At 60.4% G+C, this 26449-nt stretch overlaps 1 protein-coding gene and 1 pseudogene across 3 annotated transcripts in view; both read left to right on the plus strand.

Annotated features, from left to right (window-relative positions):
* Positions 1-11561, plus strand: part of LOC137346253 (uncharacterized) — a 144076-nt gene extending 132515 nt beyond the window's left edge. For all 3 annotated transcript variants that reach the window (XM_068009704.1, XM_068009703.1, XM_068009705.1), the window contains one exon: positions 8385-11561. In XM_068009704.1, the coding sequence (XP_067865805.1) occupies positions 8385-11353 (2969 nt within the window). In that variant the 3' untranslated portion in view covers positions 11354-11561. The remainder of the gene's footprint in view (positions 1-8384) is intronic.
* Positions 1-26449, plus strand: part of LOC137345807 (zinc-binding protein A33-like) — a 213515-nt pseudogene that overhangs the window by 155459 nt on the left and 31607 nt on the right.

The following is a 26449-nucleotide window of genomic DNA, read 5'->3' on the forward strand; positions in this document are numbered from 1 at the left end:
TACTGACCTTTTGACAGTACAGCACTCCCTCAGCACTGACCCTCTGACAGTGCAGCATTCCCTCAGTACTGACCCTCTGACAGTGCAGCACTCCCTCAGTACTGACCCTCTGACAGTGCAGCATTCCCTCAGTAATGACCCTCTGACAGTGCAGCACTCCCTCAGTGCTGACTCTCTGACAGTGCAGCATTCCCTCAGTACTGACCCTCTGACAGTACAGCACTCCCTCAGTACTGACCCTCTGACCATACAGCACTCCCTCAGTACTGACCCTCCGACAGTGCAGCACTCCCTCAGTCCTGACCCTCTGACAGTGCAGCACTCCCTCAGTACTGACCCTCTGACAGTGCAGCACTCCCTCAGGACTGACCCTCTGACAGTGCAGCCCTCCCTCAGTACTGACCCTCTGACAGTGCAGCACTCCCTCAGTACTGACCCTCTGACAGTGCAGCACTCCCTCAGTACTGACCCTCAGACAGTGCAGCCCTCCCTCACGCAGGGCCGCACACCCTCAGTACTGACCCTCTAACAGTGCAGCTTTCCCTCAGTACTGACCCTCTGACAGTGCAGCACTCCCTCAGTACTGACCCTCCGACAGTGCAGCACTCCCTCAGTACTGACCATCTGACACTACTGCTCTCCCTCAGTACTGACCCTCTGACAGTGCAGCACTCCCTCAGTACTGCGCCTCTGACTGTGCAGCACTCCCTCAGTACTGCGCCTCTGACAGTGCAGCACTCCCTCAGGACTGACCCTCTGACAGTGCAGCATTCCCTCAGTACTGACCCTCTGACAGTGCAGCACTCCCTCAGTACTGACCCTCTGACAGTGCAGCATTCCCTCAGTACTGACCCTCTGACAGTGCAGCACTCCCTCAGTACTGACCCTCTGACAGTGCAGCATTCCCTCAGTCATGACCCTCTGACAGTGCAGCACTCCCTCAGTACTGACTCTCTGACAGTGCAGCATTCCCTCAGTACTGACCCTCCGACAGTGCAGCACTCGCTCAGTACTGACCCTCTGACAGTGCAGCATTCCCTCAGTACTGACCCTCTGACAGTGCAGCATTCCCTCAGTACTGACCCTCTGACAGTACAGCACTCCCTCAGTACTGACCCTCTGACCGTACAGCACTCCCTCAGTACTGACCCTCCGACAGTTCAGCACCCCCTCAGTACTGACCCTCTGACAGTGCAGCACTCCCTCAGTACTGACCCTCTGACAGTGCAGCACTCCCTCAGGACTGACCCTCTTACAGTGCAGCCCTCCCTCAGTACTGACCCTCTGGCAGTGCAGCACTCCCTCAGTACTGACCCTCTGACAGTGCAGCACTCCCTCAGTGCTGACTTTCTGACAGTGCAGCCCTCCCTCAGGCAGTGACGCACTCCCTCAGTACTGACCCTCTGACAGTGCAGCCCTCCCTCAGTACTGACCCACTGACAGTGCAGCACTCCTTCAGTACTGACCCTCTGACAGTGCAGCACTCCCTCAGTACTGACCCTCTGACAGTGCAGCACTCCCTCAGTACTGACTCTCCATCAGTGCAGCACTCCCTCAGTACTGACCCTCTGACTGTGCAGCACTCCCTCATCACTGCCCATCCGACTAGTAACGATCCCTCAGTGCTGTTCCACAGACTGGGCTGCACTCCCTCAGTACTGACCTCCAACAGTGCAGCACACACTCAGTACTGACCTTTTGAGAGTACAGCACTCCCTCAGTACTGACCCTCTGACAGTGCAGCACTCCCTCAGTACTGACCCTCCGACAGTGCAGCATTCCCTCAGTAATGACCCTCTGACAGTGCAGCACTCCCTCAGTACTCACCCTCTGACACTGCAGCATTCCCTCAGTAATGACCCTCTGACAGTGCAGCACTCCCTCAGTGCTGACTCTCTGACAGTGCAGCATTCCCTCAGTACTGACCCTCTGACAGTCCAGCACTCCCTCAGTACTGACCCTCTGACCGTGCAGCACTCCCTCAGTACTGACCCTCCGACAGTGCAGCACTCCCTCAGTACTGACCCTCTGACTGTGCAGCACTCCCTCAGGACTGACCCTCTGACAGTGCAGCCCTCCCTCAGTACTGATCCTCTGACAGAGCAGCACTCCCTCAGTACTGACCCTCAGACAGTGCAGCCCTCCCTCAGGCAGTGCCGCACACCCTCAGTACTGACCCTCTGACAGTGCAGCACGCCCTCAGTGCTGACCTTCTGACATTACAGCCCTCCCTCAGGCAGTACCGCACTCCCTCAGTACTGACCATATGGCAATGCAGCACTCCCTCAGTACTGACCCTCTGACAGTGTAGCACTCCCTCCGTACTGACCCTCCGACAGTGCAGCACTCCCTCAGTACTGACCATATGGCAATGCAGCACTCCCTCAGTACTGACCCTCTGACAGTGCAGCATTCCCTCAGTACTGACCCTCTGACAGTGCAGCACTCCCTCAGTACTGACCCTCTGACAGTGCAGCAATCCCTCAGTACTGACATTCTGACAGTGCAGCACTCCCTCAGTACTGACCCTCCGACAGTGCAGCACTCCCTCTGTACTGACCCTCTAACTGTGCAGCATTCCCTCAGTAATGACCCTCTGACAGTGCAGCACTCCCTCAGTACTGACTCTCTGACAGTGCAGCATTCCCTCAGTACTGACCCTCCGACAGTGCAGCACTCGCTCAGTACTGACCCTCTGACAGTGCAGCATTCCCTCAGTACTGACCCTCTGACAGTGCAGCACTCCCTCAGTACTCACCCTCTGACCGTACAGCACTCCCTCAGTACTGACCCTCCGACAGTGCAGCACTCCCTCAGTGCTGACCCTCTGACAGTGCAGCACTCCCTCAGTACTGACCCTCTGACAGTGCAGCACTCCCTCAGGACTGACCCTCTGACAGTGCAGCCCTCCCTCAGTACTGACCCTCTGACAGTGCAGCACTCCCTCAGTACTGACCCTCTGACAGTGCAGCACTCCCTCAGTACTGACCCTCAGACAGTGCAGCCCTCCCTCAGGCAGTGCCGCACACCCTCAGTACTGACCCTCTGACAGTGCAGCACTCCCTCAGGCAGTACCGCACTCCCTCAGTACTGACCATATGGCAATGCAGCACTCCCTCAGTACTGACCCTCTGACAGTGTAGCACTCCCTCCGTACTGACCCTCCGACAGTGCAGCACTCCCTCAGTACTGACCATATGGCAATGCAGCACTCCCTCAGTACTGACCCTCTGACAGTGCAGCATTCCCTCAGTACTGACCCTCTGACAGTGCAGCACTCCCTCAGTACTGACCCTCTGACAGTGCAGCATTCCCTCAGTGCTGACCCTCTGACAGTACAGCACACCCTCAGTACTGACGTTCCACCAGTTCAGCACTCCCTCAGTACTGACCCTCTGACAGTGTAGCACTCACTCAGGACTGACCCTCTGACAGTGCAGCATTCCCTCAGTACTGACCCTCTGACAGTGCAGCACTCCCTCAGTACTGACCCTCTGACAGTGCAGCACTCCCTCAGTACTGACCCTCTGACAGTGCAGCACTCTCTCAGTACTGACCCTCTGACAGTGCAGCATTCCCTCAGTACTGACCATCTGACAGTGCAGCACACCCTCAGTACTGATCCTCTGACAATGCAGCAATCCCTCAGTACTGACATTCTGACAGTGCAGCACTCCCTCAGTACTGACCCTCCGACAGTGCAGCACTCCCTCAGTACTGACCCTCTAACAGTGCAGCATTCCCTCAGTACTGACCCTCCGACTGTGCAGCACTCCCTCAGTACTGACCATCTGACACTACTGCTCTCCCTCAGTACTGACCCTCTGAAAGTGCAGCACTCCCTCAGTACTGACCCTCTGACAGTGCAGCAATCCCTCAGTCCTGACATTCTGACAGTGCAGCACTCCCTCAGTACTGACCCTCCGACAGTGCAGCACTCCCTCAGTACTGACCCTCTGACAGTGCAGCACTCGCTCAGTACTGACCCTCTGACAGTGCAGCATTCCCTCAGTACTGACCCTCTGACAGTACAGCACTCCCTCAGTACTGACCCTCTGACCGTACAGCACTCCCTCAGTACTGTCCCTCCGACAGTGCAGCACTCCCTCAGTACTGACCCTCTGACTTTGCAGCACTCCCTCAGGACTGACCCTCTGACAGTGCAGCCCTCCCTCAGTACTGACCCTCTGACAGTGCAGCACTCCCTCAGTACTGACCCTCTGACAGTGCAGCACTCCCTCAGTGCTGACTTTCTGACAGTGCAGCCCTCCCTCAGGCAGAGCCGCACTGCCTCAGTACTGACCCTCTGACAGTGCAGCCCTCCCTCAGTACTGACCCTCTGACAGTGCAGCACTCCCTCAGTACTGACCCTCTGACAGTGCAGCACTCCTTCAGTACTGACCCTCTGACTGTGCAGCACTCCCTCAGTACTCACTCTCCATCAGTGCAGCACTCCTTCAGTACTGACCCTCTGACTGTGCAGCACTCCCTCATCACTGCCCATCCGACTAGCAACGATCCCTCAGTGCTGTTCCACAGACTGGGCTGCACTCCCTCAGTACTGACTGTCCAACAGTGCAGCACACACTCAGTACTGACCTTTTGACAGTACAGCACTCCCTCAGTACTGACCCTCTGACAGTGCAGCACCCCCTCAGTACTGACCTTTTGACAGTACAGCACTCCCTCAGTACTGACCCTCCGACAGTACAGCACTCCCTCAGTACTGACCCTCTGACAGTACAGCACTCCCTCAGTACTGACCCTCCGACAGCACTGTACTCCCTCAGTACTGACTCTCTGACAGTACAGCACTTCCTCAGTACTGACTCTCCGACAGTACAGCACTCCCTCAGTACTGACCCTCCGACAGTGCAGCACTCGCTCAGTACTGACCCTCTGACAGTGCAGCATTCCCTCAGTACTGACCCTCTGACAGTACAGCACTCCCTCAGTACTGAGCCTCTGACCGTACAGCACTCCCTCAGTACTGACCCTCCGACAGTGCAGCACTCCCTCAGTACTGACCCTCCGACAGTGCAGCCCTCCCTCAGTACTGACCCTCTGACAGTGCAGCATTCCCTCAGTACTGACCCTCTGACAGTACAGCACTCCCTCAGTACTGACCCTCTGACCGTACAGCGCTCCCTCAGTACTGACCCTCCGATAGTGCAGCACTCCCTCAGTACTGACCCTCCGACAGTGCAGCACTTCCTCAGGACTGACCCTCTGACAGTGCAGCCCTCCCTCCGTACTGACCCTCTGACAGTGCAGCACTCCCTCAGTACTGACCCTCTGACAGTGCAGCACTCCCTCAGTGCTGACTTTCTGACAGTGCAGCCCTCCCTCAGGCAGTGCCGCACTCCCTCAGTACTGGATCTCTGACAGTGCAGCACTCCCTCAGTACTGACCCTCTGACAGTGCAGCACTCCCTCAGTACTGACTCTCCATCAGTGCAGTACTCCTTCAGTACTGACCCTCTGACTGTGCAGCACTCCCTCATCACTGCCCATCCGACTAGCAACGATCCCTCAGTGCTGTTCCACAGACTGGGCTGCACTCCCTCAGTACTCACCGTCCAACAGTGCAGCACACACTCAGTCCTGACCTTTTGACAGTACAGCACTCCCTCAGTACTGACCCTCTGACAGTGCTGCACTCCCTCAGTACTGACCTTTTGACAGTACAGCACTCCCTCAGTACTGACCCTCCGACAGTACAGCACTCCCTCAGTACTGACCCTCTGACAGTACAGCTCTCCATCAGTACTGACCCTCCGACAGTACTGTACTCCCTCAGTACTGACTCTCCGACAGTACAGCACTCCCTCAGTACTGACTCTCCGACAGTACAGCACTCCCTCAGTACTGACCCTCCGACAGTACAGCACTCCCTCAGTACAGACCCTCCGACAGTACAGCACTCCCTCAGTACTGACCCTCTGACAGTACAGCACTCCTTCAGTACTGACCCTCCGACAGTACTGCACTCCCTCAGTCCAGTCCCTCCGACAGTACAGCACTCCCTCAGTACTGACTCTCCGACAGTACAGCACTCCCTCAGTACTGACCCTCCGACAGTACAGCACTCCCTCAGTACAGACCCTCCGACAGTACAGCACTCCCTCAGTACTGACCCTCCGACCGTACAGCACTCCCTCAGTACTGACCCTCCGACTGTACAGCACTCGCTCAGTACTGACCCTCCGACAGTACAGCACTCCCTCAGTACTGACCCTCCGACAGTGCAGCACTCCCTCAGTACTGACCCTCTGACCGTACAGCACTCCCTCAGTACTGTCCCTCCGACAGTGCAGCACTCCCTCAGTACTGACCCTCTGACTTTGCACCACTCCCTCAGGACTGACCCTCTGACAGTGCAGCCCTCCCTCAGTACTGACCCTCTGACAGTGCAGCACTCCCTCAGTACTGACCCTCTGACAGTGCAGCACTCCCTCAGTGCTGACTTTCTGACAGTGCAGCCCTCCCTCAGGCAGTGCCGCACTGCCTCAGTACTGACCCTCTGACAGTGCAGCCCTCCCTCAGTACTGACCCTCTGACAGTGCAGCACTCCTTCAGTACTGACCCTCTGACAGTGCAGCACTCCCTCAGTACTGACCCTCTGACAGTGCAGCACTCCTTCAGTACTGACCCCCTGACTGTGCAGCACTCCCTCAGTACTGACTCTCCATCAGTGCAGCACTCCCTCAGTACTGACCCTCTGACTGTGCAGCACTCCCTCATCACTGCCCATCCGACTAGCAACGATCCCTCAGTGCTGTTCCACAGACTGGGCTGCACTCCCTCAGTACTGACCGTCCAACAGTGCAGCACACACTCAGTGCTGACCTTTTGACAGTACAGCACTCCCTCAGTACTGACCCTCTGACAGTGCAGCACTCCCTCAGTACTGACCTTTTGACAGTACAGCACTCCCTCAGTACTGACCCTCCGACAGTACAGCACTCCCTCAGTACTGACCCTCTGACAGTACAGCACTCCCTCAGTACTGACCCTCCGACAGTGCAGCACTCGCTCTGTACTGACCCTCTGACAGTGCAGCATTCCCTCAGTACTGACCCTCTGACAGTACAGCACTCCCTCAGTACTGACCCTCTGACCGTACAGCACTCCCTCAGTACTGACCCTCCGACAGTGCAGCACTCCCTCAGTACTGACCCTCCGACAGTGCAGCATTCCCTCAGTACTGACCCTCTGACAGTGCAGCATTCCCTCAGTACTGACCCTCTGACAGTACAGCACTCCCTCAGTACTGACCCTCTGACCGTACAGCGCTCCCTCAGTACTGACCCTCCGATAGTGCAGCACTCCCCCAGTACTGACCCTCTGACAGTGCAGCACTCCCTCAGGACTGACCCTCTGACAGTGCAGCCCTCCCTCAGTACTGACCCTCTGACAGTGCAGCACTCCCTCAGTACTGACCCTCTGACAGTGCAGCACTCCCTCAGTGCTGACTTTCTGACAGTGCAGCCCTCCCTCAGGCAGTGCCGCACTCCCTCAGTACTGACCCTCTGACAGTGCAGCACTCCCTCAGTACTGACTCTCCATCAGTGCAGCACTCCCTCAGTACTGACCGTCTGACTCTGCAGCACTCCCTCATCACTGCCCATCCGACTAGCAACGATCCCTCAGTGCTGTTCCACAGACTGGGCTGCACTCCCTCAGTACTGACCGTCCAACAGTGCAGCACACACTCAGTACTGACCTTTTGACAGTACAGCACTCCCTCAGTACTGACCCTCTGACAGTGCAGCACTCCCTCAGTACTGACCTTTTGACAGTACAGCACTCCCTCAGTACTGACCCTCCGACAGTACAGCACTCCCTCAGTACTGACCCTCTGACAGTTCAGCACTCCCTCAGTACTGACCCTCCGACAGTACTGTACTCCCTCAGTACTGACTCTCCGACAGTACAGTACTCCCTCAGTACTGACTCTCCGACAGTACAGCACTCCCTCAGTACTGACCCTCCGACAGTACAGCACTCCCTCAGTACAGACCCTCCGACAGTACAGCACTCCCTCAGTACTGACCCTCTGACAGTACAGCACTCCCTCAGTACTGACCCTCCGACAGTACTGCACTCCCTCAGTACTGACCCTCCGACAGTACAGCACTCCCTCAGTACTGACTCTCCGACAGTACAGCACTCCCTCAGTACTGACCCTCCGACAGTACAGCACTCCCTCAGTACAGACCCTCCCACCGTACAGCACTCCCTCAGTACTGACCCTCCGACCGTACAGCACTCCCTCAGTACTGACCCTCCGACAGTACAGCACTCCCTCAGTACTGACCCTCCGACAGTACAGCACTCCCTCAGGGCTTCCCTTCAATCCAGCTTTTCATTGTATCTTTGCAGGAGTCACTTTATGGGACCTGGACAAACTCCAAAATAACCTCAACGTTCAGCCAAGTCCCAATACTGAGTTCAGCATCATTTCCTCAGACTCCATTGATGATACAACATCCTCTTTAGATGTGGATGCATCCCTCAAGGCCAGTTTTCTGAGTGGACTGGTTGACGTGAGCGGCTCTGCCAAGTTCCTGAAAAACAGTAAGGTATCCAAGCAGCATGCCCGGGTCACCCTCCAGTACCGAGCCACAACCCGGTTTGAGCAGCTGACCATGAGCCATCTGGGACCCCAGAATATATCCTACCCATCAGTCGTTGATCAGGATTTGGCCACTCATGTTGTCACAGCCGTCTTGTACGGAGCTCAGGCTTTCTTCGTGTTTGACCGGGAATATTCATCCAACGACAATGGCCAGGATATTGAGGGAGAGCTGAATGTGATGGTTAAAAAGATCCCCAGCTTCCAAATTGATGGAAAAGGCTCCGTGAAGCTGTCAGACCATGAAAAGAAAATTGTTGAGACATTCAGCTGCACATTTCATGGAGATTTCTTCCTCGATAGGAACCCGGTGGGTTACGAAGATGCTCTTCAAGTTTACTCAACACTCCCCAAGTTACTGGGCGAACACGGAGAGAAGGCAGTGCCGCTGAAAGTCTGGTTGTATCCTTTGAGCATGCTGGTCTCGAAAGCTGCCCAGTTAGTTCGGCAGATCAGTCTTGAGCTGGTCAATGAGTGCCGGCTCCTCCTGGAGCATTTCCATGACATAGAGATGAGATGCAATGATCTGATGAAAAGCACAGCAGCCAGAACATTCCCTGAGTTAAAGACAAAGATTCAAACCTTCAAGAGATTGTGTCTGGAATACCAGCTGTTCTTTCAGAAAGAACTGGCGACAATTCTGCCATCCATCCGCAGAATGGAGCAGGGGGAAAGTGGCCTGGTGGAAATATTGGAAGGGAAGGAGCGATCTCCATTCAGTAACCGTTCACTGGACATTTGGGTGGAGAAGAGGGAGAAGGAAGTGAACACTGTGGGCGGATACCTGGCCATGTTGCAAGGAGTGGACATTCTGACCCAGAGTCAGTTGGACAGGGTCTTGGTGGACCCAATGACTGAACACGTGGTCTGCTTCACCTTCAGCTCACTGTCGGAGACAGATAACTATCTACAGGAGCTCACCAACTACCTTAAGAGCCCACAGTCTTTAACAGAACCAAACCACATATCACAAAGTGATGCATGTCAGCTGAGTGAGGGTTGGTTTGAAGTAGCATCGGTGACTGAGAAAATGAGAAAACAGGCGCGATTGTTCCTGCAATTCACTGAGTCCAACAAATCCTTTGGGAATAACAAGGCTGGTGAGAGCAGCAAGATTGCAATAGCTTCAGTAGATGACAGGAGTTGTCCTGGGGCCTCGATTTTCCTGTATGAAGAGGGAATTTTGTTGAAGGAGGAATTCATACTGCAGAAAACTGACATCCCATTGATCAGAGGAATAAGCGATTCCAGTGTAACACTACAACTCAAAGCGCCTGGAGATAACACTGAACCAGTGTTGATGTTCAGGGTAGTGTATAGGTGTGTTGAAGATGAGGATTGGTCCTGGCAGGATACACAGGATGACCATGAGACCTTCACAGTGTCCGGATTGCATCCACACAAGGAATACCAGTTCAGGTCTGCTCCTGTATACAAGTCCTGGGCTGGCTTGCTCAGTGATCCCACTGCCAGTCTCCTCACCCTTCCTGCTGCTTCTCCCAGTCAGCTTTCAGTACTCAATGTTCAACCCACATCACTGACCATCACCTGGGCCCCTCCTGCCCAGCTTGGTGATGGTGTTAATATTGGGCATTACTTAGTCGAATATCAGAAAGGCAGGAGCCAGGAGGACACATGGACTCAGATCAGAACTGATGATTCGACCCATGAGTGTATCCTGGACAACCTGAATGTCGGCACTTCCTATCGGATCCGGGTGTCCGCTGACTGTGGGGTAGCGGGAATCAGTGCTCTGAGTCAGGAGGTGGAGACATTGACCCCGAGAGAGAGGAGCTCGGCTCAGTTAGCAGAAAGTGTTCGCAGAATGTGTAGACTGGTGAGGGCTGGGAGGCCGGATGTTTACCAGCTCCCTCTGAGAATAGAGACGGATGAAGAGATGGGGGCAATAATGGAGGAAGAGATGTGGGGAATAAGAGCGAGAGTGAGGCACAGAATGTGCAGAAAGTTCATCTTTGGAGAAGCCGGGAGCTCAACCAATCACAGGACCATCGTACTCACTGGGAACGAGGAATCGGGGAAAAGTGATCTGATCAATGGTCTCATCAACTACATCCTGGGCGTGGACTGGACAGATCAGTTCAGGTTCCAAATAACTGACCATCCGTGCTCAATAGCCCTGTATGAGATCAATTACCAGGAGGGTTTCAGGGTCCCATACTCTCTCACCATTGTGAATGTAGATGAGGAACACCTAGGGGATTTTTATATCTTGAAGGATCACTATTACAGGAGAAGTAATTTTATGTGTCTGGTCACAAAATTATCAGCAGATTCTTTGCAGCAAGAGATCAATTCCTTTTCTGAAAGCTATCTGAGCAGGTCCAATATTACCCCCCAGCTCCTGATCACATCCTGTGATGATCAAACTCCTGCTGTTCTGGAGGTGTTTCAGGAATCAGAGATTCCTTTCCCCAGAGATGGACAGGGTGTCCCCATCTATTTCCAATTCAACTTTTCAGGCTTATTTGCAACCAACTCCTACCCTGAGCCCACAATGCAGCGAAGGGAAGAGGGGGAAGAGGAGGGAGAGGGAGTAGGATCTGGGGGAAGAGGGAGTGGGGGAGGTGGAGTCACAGCAGGCAGCAAGACTGGCGCTGATACATGGATCTACAACATGAAGAGGTTGTTCTGGGACATGAGCAACGACAACCTCAAGAAATTCCTCATGGAATTAAACAGCGACCGCAATTGTTGACAACGCGATCGGTAGGTGGCGCTGTTTTGGCACATGCGCAGATACAGCATGTGCCACGAAAACGTCACAGCTTGCGACTGTAGCAGCTGCCAGGACTAAAGATGGCGCTGCTCAAAAAATCACAGAGATGAAACCTAACAAACACGTGGCAGAATACAATGGCCGGAGTGAGAGAGTGGAGCAGGCCGGGGAGAGCAGCGCGGGGGCCGGGGAGATCAGCGCGGGGGCCGGGGAGATCAGCGCGGGGGCCGGGGTGATCAGCGCGGGGGCCGGGGAGAGCAGCGCGGGGGCCGGGGAGAGCAGCGCGGGGGCCGGGGACAGCAGCGCGGGGGCCGGGGACAGCAGCGCGGGGAGACCAGCGGTAGCGGTGCCGGGGGGCAAGGGGGGGGAAGGGAGAGGGAGGAGAAAGAGGGAGGGGGGGAGAAAGAGGGAGAGGGCGAGAAAGAGGGAGGGGGGGGAGAAAGAGGGGTAAGGAAGGGGGAGAAAGAGGGAGAGGGAGGGGTAAGGAAGGGGGGAGGGAGAGAGCTGGGGGAGAGGGAGGAAGGGGAGAGAGTGGGGAAGGGGAGAGCTGGGGGGAAAGGGAGGAAGGGGAGAGAGTTGGGGGAGGGGAGCAGCAGAACGGAAGAGGAGTGCCTTTTTCTGTGCATGCGCCATAAACACAACAGCAAAAGACTTACTGACCAGTCCCTGGACCCGGTGACACCAAGGTCTTCGCACGCTCGCTCCCCGCGGCTCTCTACGGCCTCTCGCTTCCGGCCCTCTCCATTCAGCCGTTCCCTCCAGCTGCGGGTGCCCAATCCAGTTGCTTTCTCCCCTTCTCCACAGTACTTCAGGCATTGCAACTGTTTGGTCCCTGCATTTTGCATGCTCCCTCTCCCCACCCCTCCCTGCTCTCCCCACCCCTCCCCCTCTTCACCACCCCTCCCTCTCTTCACCCACCCCTCCCTCTCTTCACCCACCCCTCCCTCTACCCCCCCACCATAGTTGAATATCTGAAGTGCAGTTGCAAAGTCGGGGAAATAACATGCAAAACAAAACCTCAACAATTCTGGGTTTAATTATTGAAAAGTTTTATTAAGTTCATTAAGTATCCAAGGAACTGCTGTGCATGGATACATGAGTGTTGTGTCCAGCATTCCCGTTAGACAGACAGGCCGAGTCTCTGCTATGCACAGCTAAAGAGATTGTTCCTGGAGAGCCTTGTGGTGAATAAACGCTTGGCTCTCTATTCCACTACTGTATTGTCCATGTGAAGAAGGCAAAGTCACAAGAGTCTGAGCTCAGTCTATTCTTGGTGAATGTTCCCCAAACGCATCCCAATGTGCATTCCCAATTCATCCATAAATGCAATGTTCCTTTCCACATCGTGATGAGCTCCGCAGCATGATCTAGTTGTCTTCGTTGCTTGAATGCTGACCGTAAGTCTCGAGGATTGTTTTCTCGACGGCATGTTTTACATGAAAAGAAATAAAGCAAATCAGAGTCAGAGCTTGCCTCCCTCCATCCACTGAAATTACTGTTGTGCACACCTTTTTAAGTTCTGCAGTGAAGGCACCAATTGATAACGTCGCCAATGAAGCACTTATTACCCACCTCAGATGAAGGAATCAGCACATCCTTGCGTCATCTCCTGCACTGCCTCCTTTGCTTGAATGTCGTCCTTAAGTGTCAAGGATTGTTTTCTCAAGGGCACGTTTTACATGAAAGGAAATAAGGAAAGAACATCAGTGTCAGAGCTTCCCTCCCTCCAATGAAATTACTGTTGAGAATGCTTTGTGTTCTGCGGTAAAGGCATGTACTGATAACACCGTCAATGAATCACTTAGTACCCACCTCAGCTGTCGGAGGCAGGATGATGTTACTGCCCCTATCTCGTGATGGTTCAATGCTGCTCTCAGGGAAAACATGAATGATGTGAGGATGCTGGAAAAGAAGCACATTTCTTTTGGGCTATGAACATAAAGCTGGCCATTTAGCCCAGCTGTTCCCTGCTAGTGGTTATGTTACTCGTGCGTCTTTCCATCCATTCCCATTTAATCCTGCCTACTACTATCACCAGTTGTGTTCACAGCAAGAGCATTCACATTTCTGCTACCACTGGACACGGCATGCTTGTTTCTTTTAGTGCTCAGTCTCTTCTTGCTGAATGTTCCCCAAGTGCTTGACCCCTTTGGACGCCCTCTCTGCTTGACAGGCAGCAGCTGGCAATTGCGGAGTCTCACAAGGCTCTGCATGGTTGTTTCAACGTCGGATGGGGAAACAGGTGGCTGTGTGTCCATGTGCACTGCTCTGATGGGTGTAGGAGCAGGTAACTGTGTGTCCATGAGCACTGCCCTGATGGGTGTAGGAGCAGGTAACTGTGTGTCCATGAGCACTGCCCTGATGGGTGTAGGAGCAGGTAACTGTGTGTCCATGAGCACTGCCCTGATGGGTGTAGGAGCAGGTGTCTGTGTAACTGAGCAGCAAGGAGAGGGTACCGCAGGTGGGGGAAGTGGAGATTTGAACAGGCAGGCATATGTATGGTCCATCAGATCATTAGGCCAGGGGGTGAGACGCTCAGGATCCAGGGTTTGTGACACGTGACTGATGTCCAGCGCGCGGCCACCTCCATCCGAAGGTGCTTCCGGGCAATTGTTGGGCATAGTAAATGGTTCCATCTCATCAGCCAGTCCTTGCTGCCAGCGGAGAGTCTGTTGCCGCAGCCAGTCCAGTCTCCTCATGAATGCTGCCGTTCCACTCTGCAGAATGGCCTGTTGTAGCTGGTACAATTGATCTGAAAGCAAGCGGTATTTTTCATTGTGGCTGAGGGGCCTTGGCTGTTCCTCTGTAATCACAATGGCAGCAGCCATGCCTGTCGTCGTTGGTGTCTGAGATGCACGCCAGCGACAATTGGGGGCGAGCCTGTCCAAAGGCAGACCCAGATGCCTCTGCACAACAACAGCATGTTTGCAGGGCAACAAAGTCTGAATGGAGAAGATGCAGCTGCAGGTAGCCTGGCCATCATGTATCTGCAGTGTGTACTGTTTGGCGCCAGAAATCACAGTCACTGTGCCTTCATCCTGCTACATGCGGTGGCCCAGACAATGGAAATGTTTTCAGAGCAACTCACAACAGGGACTGGAGAACATGCGGTGGCCCAGACAATGGAAATGTTTTCAGAGCAACTCACAACAGGGACTGGAGAACATGCGGTGGCCCAGACAATGGAAATGTTTTCAGAGCAACTCACAACAGGGACTGGAGAACATGCGGTGGCCCAGACAATGGAAATGTTTTCAGAGCAACTCACAACAGGGACTGGAGAACATGCAGTGGCCCAGCCAATGGAAATGTTTTCAGAGCAACTCACAACAGGGACTGGAGAACATGCGGTGGCCCAGACAATGGAAATGTTTTCAGAGCAACTCACAACAGGGACTGGAGAACATGCGGTGGCCCAGACAATGGAAATGTTTTCAGAGCAACTCACAACAGGGACTGGAGAACATGCGGTGGCCCAGACAATGGGAATGTTTTCAGAGCAACTCACAACAGGGACTGGAGAACATGCGGTGGCCCAGACAATGGAAATGTTTTCAGAGCAACTTACAAAGGCAGAGCAACTTACCTTGGAACAATCTCCTGTGTCAAATAAAAATGAAGCAAGTCTCCAAAACAAATAAATAATTCAGAGAAAATGCCCGACGGAACCTCCCCTCCTTCCACTTTCAAAAAGTCGCGCCGAAGCTTTGACGCATGCGCAGAGGCCAAACTGGCGCATCGGCGAGGAAGACGAAATAACGCGATGACGTCATCTGCGCATGCGCAGGGGGCATGAGACCGTCTGCGCATGTGCGCACCGCGGCGCATCCTGATGACGTGTCCGATGAAGTAGCGTTGACATGAATTACTTTGTTAAACAGCTCTCTCTACTTGGAGCAGGATACAGATTGAAGACAGTGATGGGGGACAGAGAGACAGAGCAAGAGAAAGAGCAGGTGGTGGTGGTGGGGAGAGCAAGCGTGGGAGACGGGGGGAGAGAGAGAGCAGGACACTGGGGGGAGAGAGAGAGCGGAACATGGGGGATGGAGGGAGAGCAGGACACGGGGGGAGAGAGAGAGTGGGACACGGGGGGTGGAGGGGGAGCAGGACACAGGGGCTGAGAGAGAGTGGGACACGGGGGGTGGAGGGGGAGCAGGACACAGGGGCTGAGAGAGAGTGGGACACGGGGGGTGGAGGAGGAGCAGGACACAGGGGCTGAGAGAGAGTGGGACACGGGGGGTGGAGGGGGAGCAGGACACGGGGGGAGAGAGAGAGTGGGACATGGGGGGTGGAGGGGGAGCAGGACACGGGGGGAGAGAGAGAGCGGAACATGGGGGATGGAGGGAGAGCAGGACACAGGGGCAGAGAGAGAGTGGGACACGGGGGGTGGAGGGGGAGCAGGACACAGGGGCTGAGAGAGAGTGGGACACGGGGGGTGGAGGGGGAGCAGGACACGGGGGGAGAGAGAGAGTGGGACACGGGGGGTGGAGGGGGAGCAGGACACGGGGGGAGAGAGAGAGCGGAACATGGGGGATGGAGGGAGAGCAGGACACAGGGGCAGAGAGAGAGTGGGACACGGGGGGTGGAGGGGGAGCAGGACACAGGGGCTGAGAGAGAGTGGGACACGGGGGGTGGAGGGGGAGCAGGACACGGAGAGAGAGAGCGGAACATGGGGGGTGGAGGGAGAGCAGGACACAGGGACTGAGAGAGAGTGGGACACGGGGGGTGGAGGGAGAGCAGGACACAGGGGCTGAGAGAGAGTGGGACACGGGGGGTGGAGGGGGAGCAGGACACGGGGGGAGAGAGAGAGCGGAACATGGGGGATGGAGGGAGAGCAGGACACAGGGGCAGAGAGAGAGTGGGACACGGGGGGTGGAGGGGGAGCAGGACACAGGGGCTGAGAGAGAGTGGGACACGGGGGGTGGAGGGGGAGCAGGACACGGAGAGAGAGAGCGGAACATGGGGGGTGGAGGGAGAGCAGGACACAGGGACTGAGAGAGAGTGGGACACGGGGGGTGGAGGGGGAGCAGGACACGGGGGGTGGAGGGGGAGCAGGACACGGGGGGAGAGACAGAGTGGGACACGGGGGGTGGAGGGGGAGCAGGACACGGGGAGAGAGAGAGCGGAACATGGGGGGTGGAGGGAGAGCAGGACACGGGCTGAGAGAGAGTGGGACACAGGGGTTGGAGGGGGAGCAGGACACGGGGGGAGAGAGAGAGTGGGACACGGGGGGGTGGAGGGGGAGCAGGATACGGGGGGAGAGAGAGCGGAACACGCGGGGTGGAGGGAGAGCAGGACACGGGGAGAGAGAGAGTGGGACACGGGGGGTGGAGAGGGAGCAGGACACGGGGGCAGAGAGAGAGTGGGACACGGGGGGGTGGAGGGGGAGCAGGATACGGGGGGAGAGAGAGCGGGACACGGGGAGAGAGAGCGGGATACAGGGGGAGAGAGAGCGGGACACCGTGGGGGAGTGAGTGGGACACGGGGTTGGGGGGGAGAGAGCAGGACACGGGGGGAGAGAGAGCAGGACACAGGGGGAGAGAGAGCAGGACACAGGGGGAGAGAGAGCGGGACACGGAGGGGGGCAGAGAGAGCAGGACATGGGGGGAGAGAGAGCGGGACACAGGGAGAGAGAAAGCGGGATACAGGGGGAGAGAGAGCGGGACGGTGGGGGAGAGAGTGGGACACGGGGGGAGAGAGCGGGACATGAGGGGAGAGAGCGAGACACGGGGTGGGGGGGAGAGAGCGGGACATGACGGGAGAGAGCGGGACACGGGGGGAGAGAGAGCGGGACACGGGGGGAGAGAGCGGGACATGACGGGAGAGAGCGGGACACGGGGGGAGAGAGAGCGGGACACGGGGGGAGAGAGAGTGGGACACGGGGGGAGAGAGCGGGACATGAGGGGAGAGAGCGGGACACGGGGGGGAGAGAGAGCGGGAAACGGGAGAGAGAGAGCGGGACACGGGGGGAGAGAGAGCGGGACACGGGGGGGAGAGAGCGGGACACAGGGGGAGAGAGAGAGCGGGACACGGGGGGAGAGAGAGAGCAGGACACGGGGGGAGAGAGCAGGACATGGGGGGGAGAGCGGGAAACGGAGGGGGGCAGAGAGAGCAGGACACGGGAGGAGAGAGAGTGGGACACGGGGGGAGAGAGAGCGGGACACAGGGGGAGAGAGAGTGGGACACAGGGGCAGAGAGAGCAGGACACGGGGGAGAGAGAGTGGGACACGGGGGGAGAGAGAGCAGGACTAGGGGGGAGAGAGAGTGGGACACGGGGGGAGAGAGAGCAGTACTCGGGGGGAGAGAGAGTGGGACACGGGGGCAGAGAGAGTGGGACACGGGGGGAGAGAGAGCAGGACATGGGGGGAGAGAGAGCGGGACACGGGGGGTGAGAGAGCAGGACACGGGGGGTGAGAGAGCAGGACACGGGCAGAGAGAGAGTCGGACACGGGGGGTGGAGGGAGAGCAGGACACGGGGAGAAAGAGCGGGACACGGAGTGGGGCAGAGGGAGCAGGACACGGGGGGAGAGAGAGCGGAACACGGGGGGTGGAGGGAGAGCAGGACACAGGGGGAGAAAGAGCGGGACACGGGGGGGAGAGAGAGCGGGACACGGGGGGAGAGAGAGCGGGACACGGGGGGGCGAGAGCGGGACACGGGGGGAGAGAGAGCGGGACACTGGGGGGGGAGAGAGCGGGACACGGGGGGAGAGAGAGCGGGACACTGGCGGGGGAGAGAGCGGGACACGGGGGGAGAGAGAAAGAGGGACACGGAGGGGAGAGAGAGAGCGGGACACGGGGGGAGAGAGAGCGGGACACGGTGGGGAGAGACCGGGACACGGGGGCAGAGAGAGCAGGACATGGGGGGAGAGAGAGCGGGACACTGGGGGGGAGAGAGCGGGACACGGGGGGAGAGAGAAAGAGGGACACGGAGGGGAGAGAGAGAGCGGGACACGGGGGCAGAGAGAGCAGGACATGGGGGGAGAGAGAGCGGGACACTGGGGGGGAGAGAGCGGGACACGGGGGGAGAGAGAGAGCGGGACACGGGGGGAGAGATAGCAGGACATGGGGGGAGAGAGAGCGGGACACGGGGGGTGGAGAGAGAGCAGGACACGGGAGAGAGAGAGTGTGACACGGGGGGAGAGAGAGCAGGACTAGGGGGGAGAGAGAGTGGCACACGGGGGCAGAAAGAGCAGGACATGGGGGGAGAGAGAGCGGGACACGGGGGGTGAGAGAGCGGAAAAAGGGGGAAGAGAGAGAGTGGGACAATGGGGGAGAGAGAGCGGAAAAAGGGGGAAGAGAGAGAGTGGGACAATGGGGGGGAGAGAGCGGGACACGGGGGCAGAGAGAGCAGGACATGGGGGGAGAGAGAGCGGGACACGGGGGGTGGAGAGAGAGCAGGACACAGGAGGAAGAGAGTGTGACACGGGGGGAGAGAGAGCGGGACACAGGGGGAGAGAGAGCAGGACTAGGGGGGAGAGAGAGCAGGACACGGGAGAGAGAGAGTGTGACACGGGGGGAGAGAGAGCAGGACACGGGAGAGAGAGAGTGTGACACGGGGGGAGAGAGAGCGGGACACAGCGGGAGAGAGAGCAGGACTAGGGGGGAGAGAGAGCAGGACTAGGGGGGAGAGAGAGTGGGACACGGGGGGAGAGAGAGCAGGACTAGGGGGGAGAGAGAGTGGGACACGGGTGCAGAAAGAGCAGGACATGGGGGCAGAGAGAGCGGGACACGGGTGTGAGAGAGCAGGACACAGGGGCAGAGAGAGAGTCGGACACGGGGGGTGGAGGGAGAGCAGGACACGGGGAGAAAAAGCGGGACACGGAGTGGGGCAGAGGGAGCAGGACACGGGGGGAGAGAGAGCGGAACACGGGGGGTGGAGGGAGAGCAGGACACAGGGGGAGAGAGAGCGGGTCACGGATGGGGGCAGAGAGAGCGGGACACGGGGGCAGAGAGAGCAGGACACGGGAGAGAGAGAGTGTGACACGGGGGGAGAGAGAGCAGGACTATGGGGGAGAGAGAGCAGGACTAGGGGGGAGAGAGAGTGGGACACGGGGGGAGAGAGAGCAGGACTAGGGGGGAGAGAGAGTGGGACACGGGTGCAGAAAGAGCAGGACATGGGGGCAGAGAGAGCGGGACACGGGTGTGAGAGAGCAGGACACAGGGGCAGAGAGAGAGTCGGACACGGGGGGTGGAGGGAGAGCAGGACACGGGGAGAAAAAGCGGGACACGGAGTGGGGCAGAGGGAGCAGGACACGGGGGGAGAGAGAGCGGAACACGGGGGGTGGAGGGAGAGCAGGACACAGGGGGAGAGAGAGCGGGACACGGAGGGGGGCAGAGAGAGCAGGACACGGGGAGAGAGAGCAGGACATGGGGGGAGAGAGCGGGACACGGCGGCAGAGAGAGCAGGACACAGGAGGAGAGAGAGCAGGACACGGAGGGAGAGAGAGTGGGACACGGGGGGAGAGAGAGCGGGACTAGGGGGGAGAGAGAGTGGGACAACGGGGGCAGAGAGAGTGGGACACAGGGGCAGAGAGAGCAGGACACGGGGGGAGAGAAAGTGGGACACGGGGGGAGAGAGAGCAGGACTAGGGCGGAGAGAGAGTGGGACACGGGGAGAGAGAGAGCGGGACACGGGGGGAGAGAGACAGCGGGACACGAGGGCAGAGAGAGAGTGGGACACGGGGGGAGAGAGAGCGGGACACGGGGGCAGAGAGAGCAGGACATGGGGGGAGAGTGAGCGGGACACGGGGCAGAGAGAGCGGAACACGGGGGGTGGAGGGAGAGCAGGACACAGTGGGAGAGAGAGAGTGGTACACAGGGGGTGGAGGGGGAGCAGGACACGGGGAGAGAGAGCGGGACACGGAGTGGGGCAGAGAGAGCAGGACACGGGGGGAGAGAGAGCGGGACATGGGGAGAGAGAGAGCGGGATACAGGGGGAGAGAGAGCGGGACACGGTGGGGGAGAGAGCGGGACAAGAGGGGAGAGAGCGGGACACGGTGGTGGGGGGAGAGAGCAGGACACAGGGGGAGAGAGAGCGGGACATGAGGGGAGAGAGCGGGACACGGGGGGGAGAGAGCGCGGGAAACGGGGGGAGAGAGAGCGGGACACGGGGGGGGGAGAGAGAGCAGGACACGGGGGGAGAGAGAGCGGTACACGGGGAGAGAGAGCAGGACACAGGGGGAGAGAGAGCGGGACACGGAGGGGGGCAGAGAGAGCAGGACACGGGGGGAGAGAGAGCGGGACATGGGGGGGAGGGAGAGCGGGACATGGGGGGGAGAGAGAGCGTGACACGGTGAGGGAGAGAGTTGGACACGGGGGGAGAGAGCGGGACACGGGGGGGGGGAGAGAGCGGGACACGGGGGGGGGAGAGAGAGCGGGACACGGTGGGAGAGAGAGAGCGGCACACGGGGGAGGAGAGAGCGGGACACGGAGGGGAGAGAGAGCGGGACACGGAGGGGAGAGAGAGCGGGACACGAGGGGAGAGAGTGGGGCACGGGGGGAGAGAGAGCGGGACATGAGGGGAGGGAGCGGGACACGGAGGGGGGAGAGAGCGGGACATGAGGGGAGAGAGCGGGACACGGAGGGGAGTGAGAGCGGGACACGGAGGGGAGAGAGAGCGGGACATGAGTGGAGAGAGCGGGACACGGAGGGGAGAGAGAGCGGGACATGAGGGGAGAGAGCGGGACACGGAGGGGAGTGAGAGCGGGACACGGAGGGGAGAGAGAGCGGGACATGAGGGGAGAGAGCGGGACAGGGAGGGGAGAGAGAGCGGGACATGAGTGGAGAGAGCGGGACACGGAGGGGAGAGAAAGCGGGACATGGGGGGGCAGAGAGCGGGACACGGGGGGGGAGAGAGCGGGACACGAGGGGAGAGAGAGCGGGACACGGAGGGGAGAGAGAGCGGGACATGAGGGGAGAGAGCGGGACACGGGGGAGGAGAGAGCGGGACACGGGGGGAGAGAGAGCAGGACACGAGGGGAGAGAGAGCGGGACACGGAGGGGAGAGAGAGCGGGACATGAGGGGAGCGTGCCGGACACGGGGGAGGAGAGAGCGGGACACGGGGGGAGAGAGAGAGCGGGACACGAGGGGAGAGAGAGCGGGACACGGAGGGGAGAGAGAGCGGGACACGGAGGGGAGAGAGAGCAGGACACGGAGGGGGGAGAGAGCGGGACATGAGGGGAGAGAGCGGGACACGGAAGGAGAGCATGGAGCAGGACACGGCGGGGGGGGAGCCGGAAGCAGGACATGGGTGGGGGAGAGCAGAGAGCAGGACACGGGGCGGGGGGAGCAGAGAGCAGGACACGGTGGGGGGGGAGAGCAGAGAGCAGGACACGGGGTGGGGGAGAGCAGAGTGCAGGACATGGGGCGGGGGGAGCAGAGAGCAGGACACGGGGGCGGGGGGCAGAGAGATGGACACGGGGCGGGGGAGAGCAGGGAGCAGGACATGGGTGGGGGAGAGCAGGGAGCAGGACACGGGGTGGGGGGGAGCAGGGAGCAGGACACGGAGGGGAGAGAGAGCGGGACATGAGGGGAGCGTGCCGGACACGGGGGAGGAGAGAGCGGGACACGGGGGGAGAGAGAGAGCGGGACACGAGGGGAGAGAGAGCGGGACACGGAGGGGAGAGAGAGCGGGACACGGAGGGGAGAGAGAGCAGGACACGGAGGGGGGAGAGAGCGGGACATGAGGGGAGAGAGCGGGACACGGAAGGAGAGCATGGAGCAGGACACGGCGGGGGGGGGAGCCGGAAGCAGGACATGGGTGGGGGAGAGCAGAGAGCAGGACACGGGGCGGGGGGAGCAGAGAGCAGGACACGGTGGGGGGGGAGAGCAGAGAGCAGGACACGGGGTGGGGGAGAGCAGAGTGCAGGACATGGGGCGGGGGGAGCAGAGAGCAGGACACGGGGGCGGGGGGCAGAGAGATGGACACGGGGCGGGGGAGAGCAGGGAGCAGGACATGGGTGGGGGAGAGCAGGGAGCAGGACACGGGGTGGGGGGGAGCAGGGAGCAGGACACGGGGGTTGGGGAGCAGGGAGCAGGACACGGGGGGCGGGGAGCAGGCAGCAGGACATGGGGGGGGAGGAGCAGGGAGCCGGACACGGTGGGGGCGGGGGAGAGCAGGGAGCAGGACACTGGGGGGGTAGCAGGGAGCAGGACACGGGGGGGGAGCAGGGAGCAGGACATGGGGGGGAGGGAGAGCAGGGAGCAGGACACGTGGGGGGAGCAGGGAGCAGGACGCAGGGGGGTGGGGGAGAGCAGGGAGCAGGACACGGGTGACGGGGGAGCAGGGAGCAGGAAACGGGGGGGGATGGAGAGCAGGGAGTAGGACACGGGGCGGGGAGCAGGGAGCAGGAAACGGGGCGGGGGGTGGAGAGCAGGGAGCAGGACACGGGTTGGGGGGAGCAGGGAGCAGGACACGGGGCGGGGGGAGCAGAGAGCAGGACACGGTGGGACGGCGGAAAGCAGGGAGCAGGACACGGGTGGGGGGGAGCAGGGAGCAGGACACGGGTGGGGTGGGTGGAGAGCAGGGAGTAGGACACGGTGGGGGGAGCAGGGAGCAGGACACGGTGGGGGGGCGGAAAGCAGGGAGCAGGACACGGGTGGGGGGGAGCAGGGAGCAGGACACTGGGGGGTGGGTGAAGAGCAGGACGTAGGACACGGTGGGGGGGGTGGTGGAGAGCAGGGAGTAGGACACGGTGGGGGGGGGGGTGGAGAGCAGGGAGTAGGACACGGTGGGGGGGGGGGTGGTGGAGAGGAGGGAGTAGGACACGGTGGGGGGGGGATGGTGGAGAGCAGGGAGCAGGACACGGGGGGCGGGGAGAGCAGGTAGTAGGACACAGGGTGGGGGTGGAGAGCAGGGAGCAGGACAAGGAGGGGGAGAGCAGAGAGCAGGACATGAGGGGTGGGGAGCAGAGAGCAGGATACGGGTGGGGGGAGAGAGAGAGAGCAGGACACGGCGGGGAGAGAGATTGCTGGACACGTGGGTGAGAGAGAGAACAGGACATGGGGGTAAGGGAGAGAGCAAGACATGGTGTGAAGAGAGAGAATAGGACACGGGGGGAGAGAGTTCGAGCGGGTCACGGAGGGAGAGAGAGCAGGACACAGGGGCAGAGAGAGCAGGAAATGGGGGGAGAGAGAGCGGGACACGGGGGCAGAGAGAGCAGGACACAGGAGGAGAGAGAGCAGGACACGGGGGGAGAGAGAGAGTGGGACACGGGGGGAGAGAGAGCGGGACACGGGGGCAGAGAGAGCAGGACATGGGGGGAGAGAGAGCGGGACACGGGGGGTGAGAGAGCAGGACACAGGGGCAGAGGGAGCAGAACACGTGGGGTGGAGGGAGAGCAGGACACAGGGGGAGAGAGAGAGTGGTACACGGGGGGGTGGAGGGAGAGCAGGACACAGGGGGAGAGAGAGCGGGACACGGGGAGAGAGAGAGCGGGACATGGGGGGGGAGAGAGAGCAGGACACGGGGGAGAGAGAGCGGTACACGGGGAGAGACAGCAGGACACAGGGGAGAGAGAGCGGGACACGGAGGGGGGCAGAGAGAGCAGGACACGGGGGGAGAGAGCAGGACATGGGGGGGAGAGAGAGCGGGACATGGGGGGAGAGAGAGCGGGACATGGGGGGAGAGAGAGCGGGACACAGGGAGAGAGAGCAGGACATGGGGGGGAGAGGTGCGGGACATGGGGGGAGAGAGAGCGGGACACGGGGAGAGAGAGCGGAACATGGGGGGGAGAGAGAGCGTGACACAGTGAGGGAGAGAGTGGGACACGGGGGGAGAGAGAGGGAAACGGGGGGAGAGAGAGCGGGACACGGGGGGAGAGAGAGAGCGGGACACGGGGGAGGAGAGAGCGGGACATGAGGGGAGAGAGCGGGACACGGAGGGGAGAGAGAGCGGGACACGGAGGGGAGAGAGTGGGGCACGGGGGGAGAGAGAGCGGGACATGGAGGGGAGAGAGCGGGACACGGGAGGGGGGAGAGAGCGGGACATGAGGGGAGAGAGCGGGACATGGGAGGGGGGAGAGAGCGGGACATGAGGGGAGAGAGCGGGACACGGGGGGGGAGAGAGAGCGGGACACGGGGGGGGAGAGAGCGGGACACGGGGGGAGAGAGAGAGCGGGACACGAGGGGAGAGAGAGCGGGACACGGAGGGGAGAGAGAGCGGGACATGAGGGGAGAGAGCGGGACACGGGGGGGGAGAGAGGGGGACATGGGGGGGGAGAGAGCGGGACACGGGGGGAGAGAGAGCGGGACACGGAGGGGAGAGAGAGCGGGTCATGAGGGGAGAGAGCGGGACAGGGAGGGGAGAGAGAGCGGGACACGAGGGGAGAGAGCGGGACACGGGGGGGAGAGAGCGGGACACGGGGGGAGAGAGAGAGCGGGACATGGGGGGGGGGAGAGAGCGGGACATGAGGGGAGAGAGCGGGACACGGGGGAGGAGAGAGCGGGACACTGGGGGAGAGAGAGCGGGACACGAGGGGAGAGAGAGCGGGACACGGAGGGGAGAGAGCGCGGGACATGAGGGGAGCGTGCGGGACACGGGGGAGGAGAGAGCGGGACACGGGGGGAGAGAGAGAGCGGGACACGAGGGGAGAGAGCGGGACACGGGGTGGGAGAGAGAGAGCGGGACACGGGGGGGGAGAGAGAGCGGGACACGGGGGGAGAGAGAGAGCGGGACACGGAGGGGAGAGAGAGCAGGACACGGTGGGGGGGGGGGTAAAGAGCGGGACATGAGGGGAGAGAGCGGGACACGGAAGGAGAGCATGGAGCAGGACACGGCGGGGGGGGAGCAGGTCATGGGTGGGGGAGAGCAGAGAGCAGGACACGGGGCGGGGGGAGCAGAGAGCAGGACACGATGGGGGGGGAGAGCAGACAGCAGGACATGGGGCGGGGGGAGCAGAGAGCAGGACACGGGGGCGGGGAGCAGAGAGCAGGACACGGGGCGGGGGGAGCAGAGAGCAGGACACTGGGGGGGTGAGCAGAGAGCAGGACACGGGGCGGGGGAGAGCAGGGAGCAGGACATGGGTGGGGGAGAGCAGGGAGCAGTACACGGGGTGGTGGGGAGCAGGGAGCAGGACACGGGGGGTGGGGAGCAGGGAGCAGGACACGGGGGGCGGGGGGAGAGCAGGGAGCAGGACACTGACGGTGGGGGGGGTAGCAGGGAGCCGGACACGGGGGGGGGAGCAGGGAGCAGGACATGGGGGGGAGGGAGAGCAGGGAGCAGGACACGGTGGGGAGCAGGGAGCAGGACGTGGGGGGGGTGGAGAGCAGGGAGCAGGACACGGGTGGCTGGGGAGCAGGGAGCAGGACATGGTGGGGGGGAGGAGCAGGGTGCCGGACACGGTGGGGGCGGGGGAGTGCAGGGAGCAGGACACTGGGGGGGGGAGCAGGGAGCAGGACACGGGGGGGGAGCAGGGAACAGGACATGGGGGGGAGGGAGAGCAGGGAGCAGGACACGGTGGGGAGCAGGGAGCAGGACGTGGGGGGGGTGGAGAGCAGGGAGCAGGACACGGGTGGCGGGGGAGCAGGGAGCAGGAAACGGGGGGGGATGGAGAGCAGGGAGTAGGACACGGGGCGGGGAGCAGGGAGCAGGAAACGGGGCGGGGGGTGGAGAGCAGGGAGCAGGACACGGGTTGGGGGGAGCAGGGAGCAGGACACGGGGGGGGATGGAGAGCAGGGAGTAGGACACGGGGCGGGGAGCAGGGAGCAGGAAACGGGGCGGGGGGTGGAGAGCAGGGAGCAGGACACGGGTTGGGGGGAGCAGGGAGCAGGACACGGGGCGGGGGGAGCAGAGAGCAGGACACGGTGGGACGGCGGAAAGCAGGGAGCAGGACACGGGTGGGGGGGAGCAGGGAGCAGGACACGGTGGGGGGGCGGAAAGCAGGGAGCAGGACACGGGTGGGGGGGAGCAGGCAGCAGGACACGGGGGGGTGGGTGGAGAGCAGGGAGTAGGACACGGTGGGGGGGGGGTGGTGGAGAGCAGGGAGTAGGACACGGTGGGGGGGGGGGGTGGTGGAGAGCAGGGAGTAGGACACGGTGGGGGGGCGGGGGTGGTGGAGAGCAGGGAGTAGGACATG

The sequence above is a fragment of the Heterodontus francisci genome, chromosome 29 (assembly GCF_036365525.1).
Source record: "Heterodontus francisci isolate sHetFra1 chromosome 29, sHetFra1.hap1, whole genome shotgun sequence".
NCBI classification, from domain to species: domain Eukaryota; kingdom Metazoa; phylum Chordata; class Chondrichthyes; order Heterodontiformes; family Heterodontidae; genus Heterodontus; species Heterodontus francisci.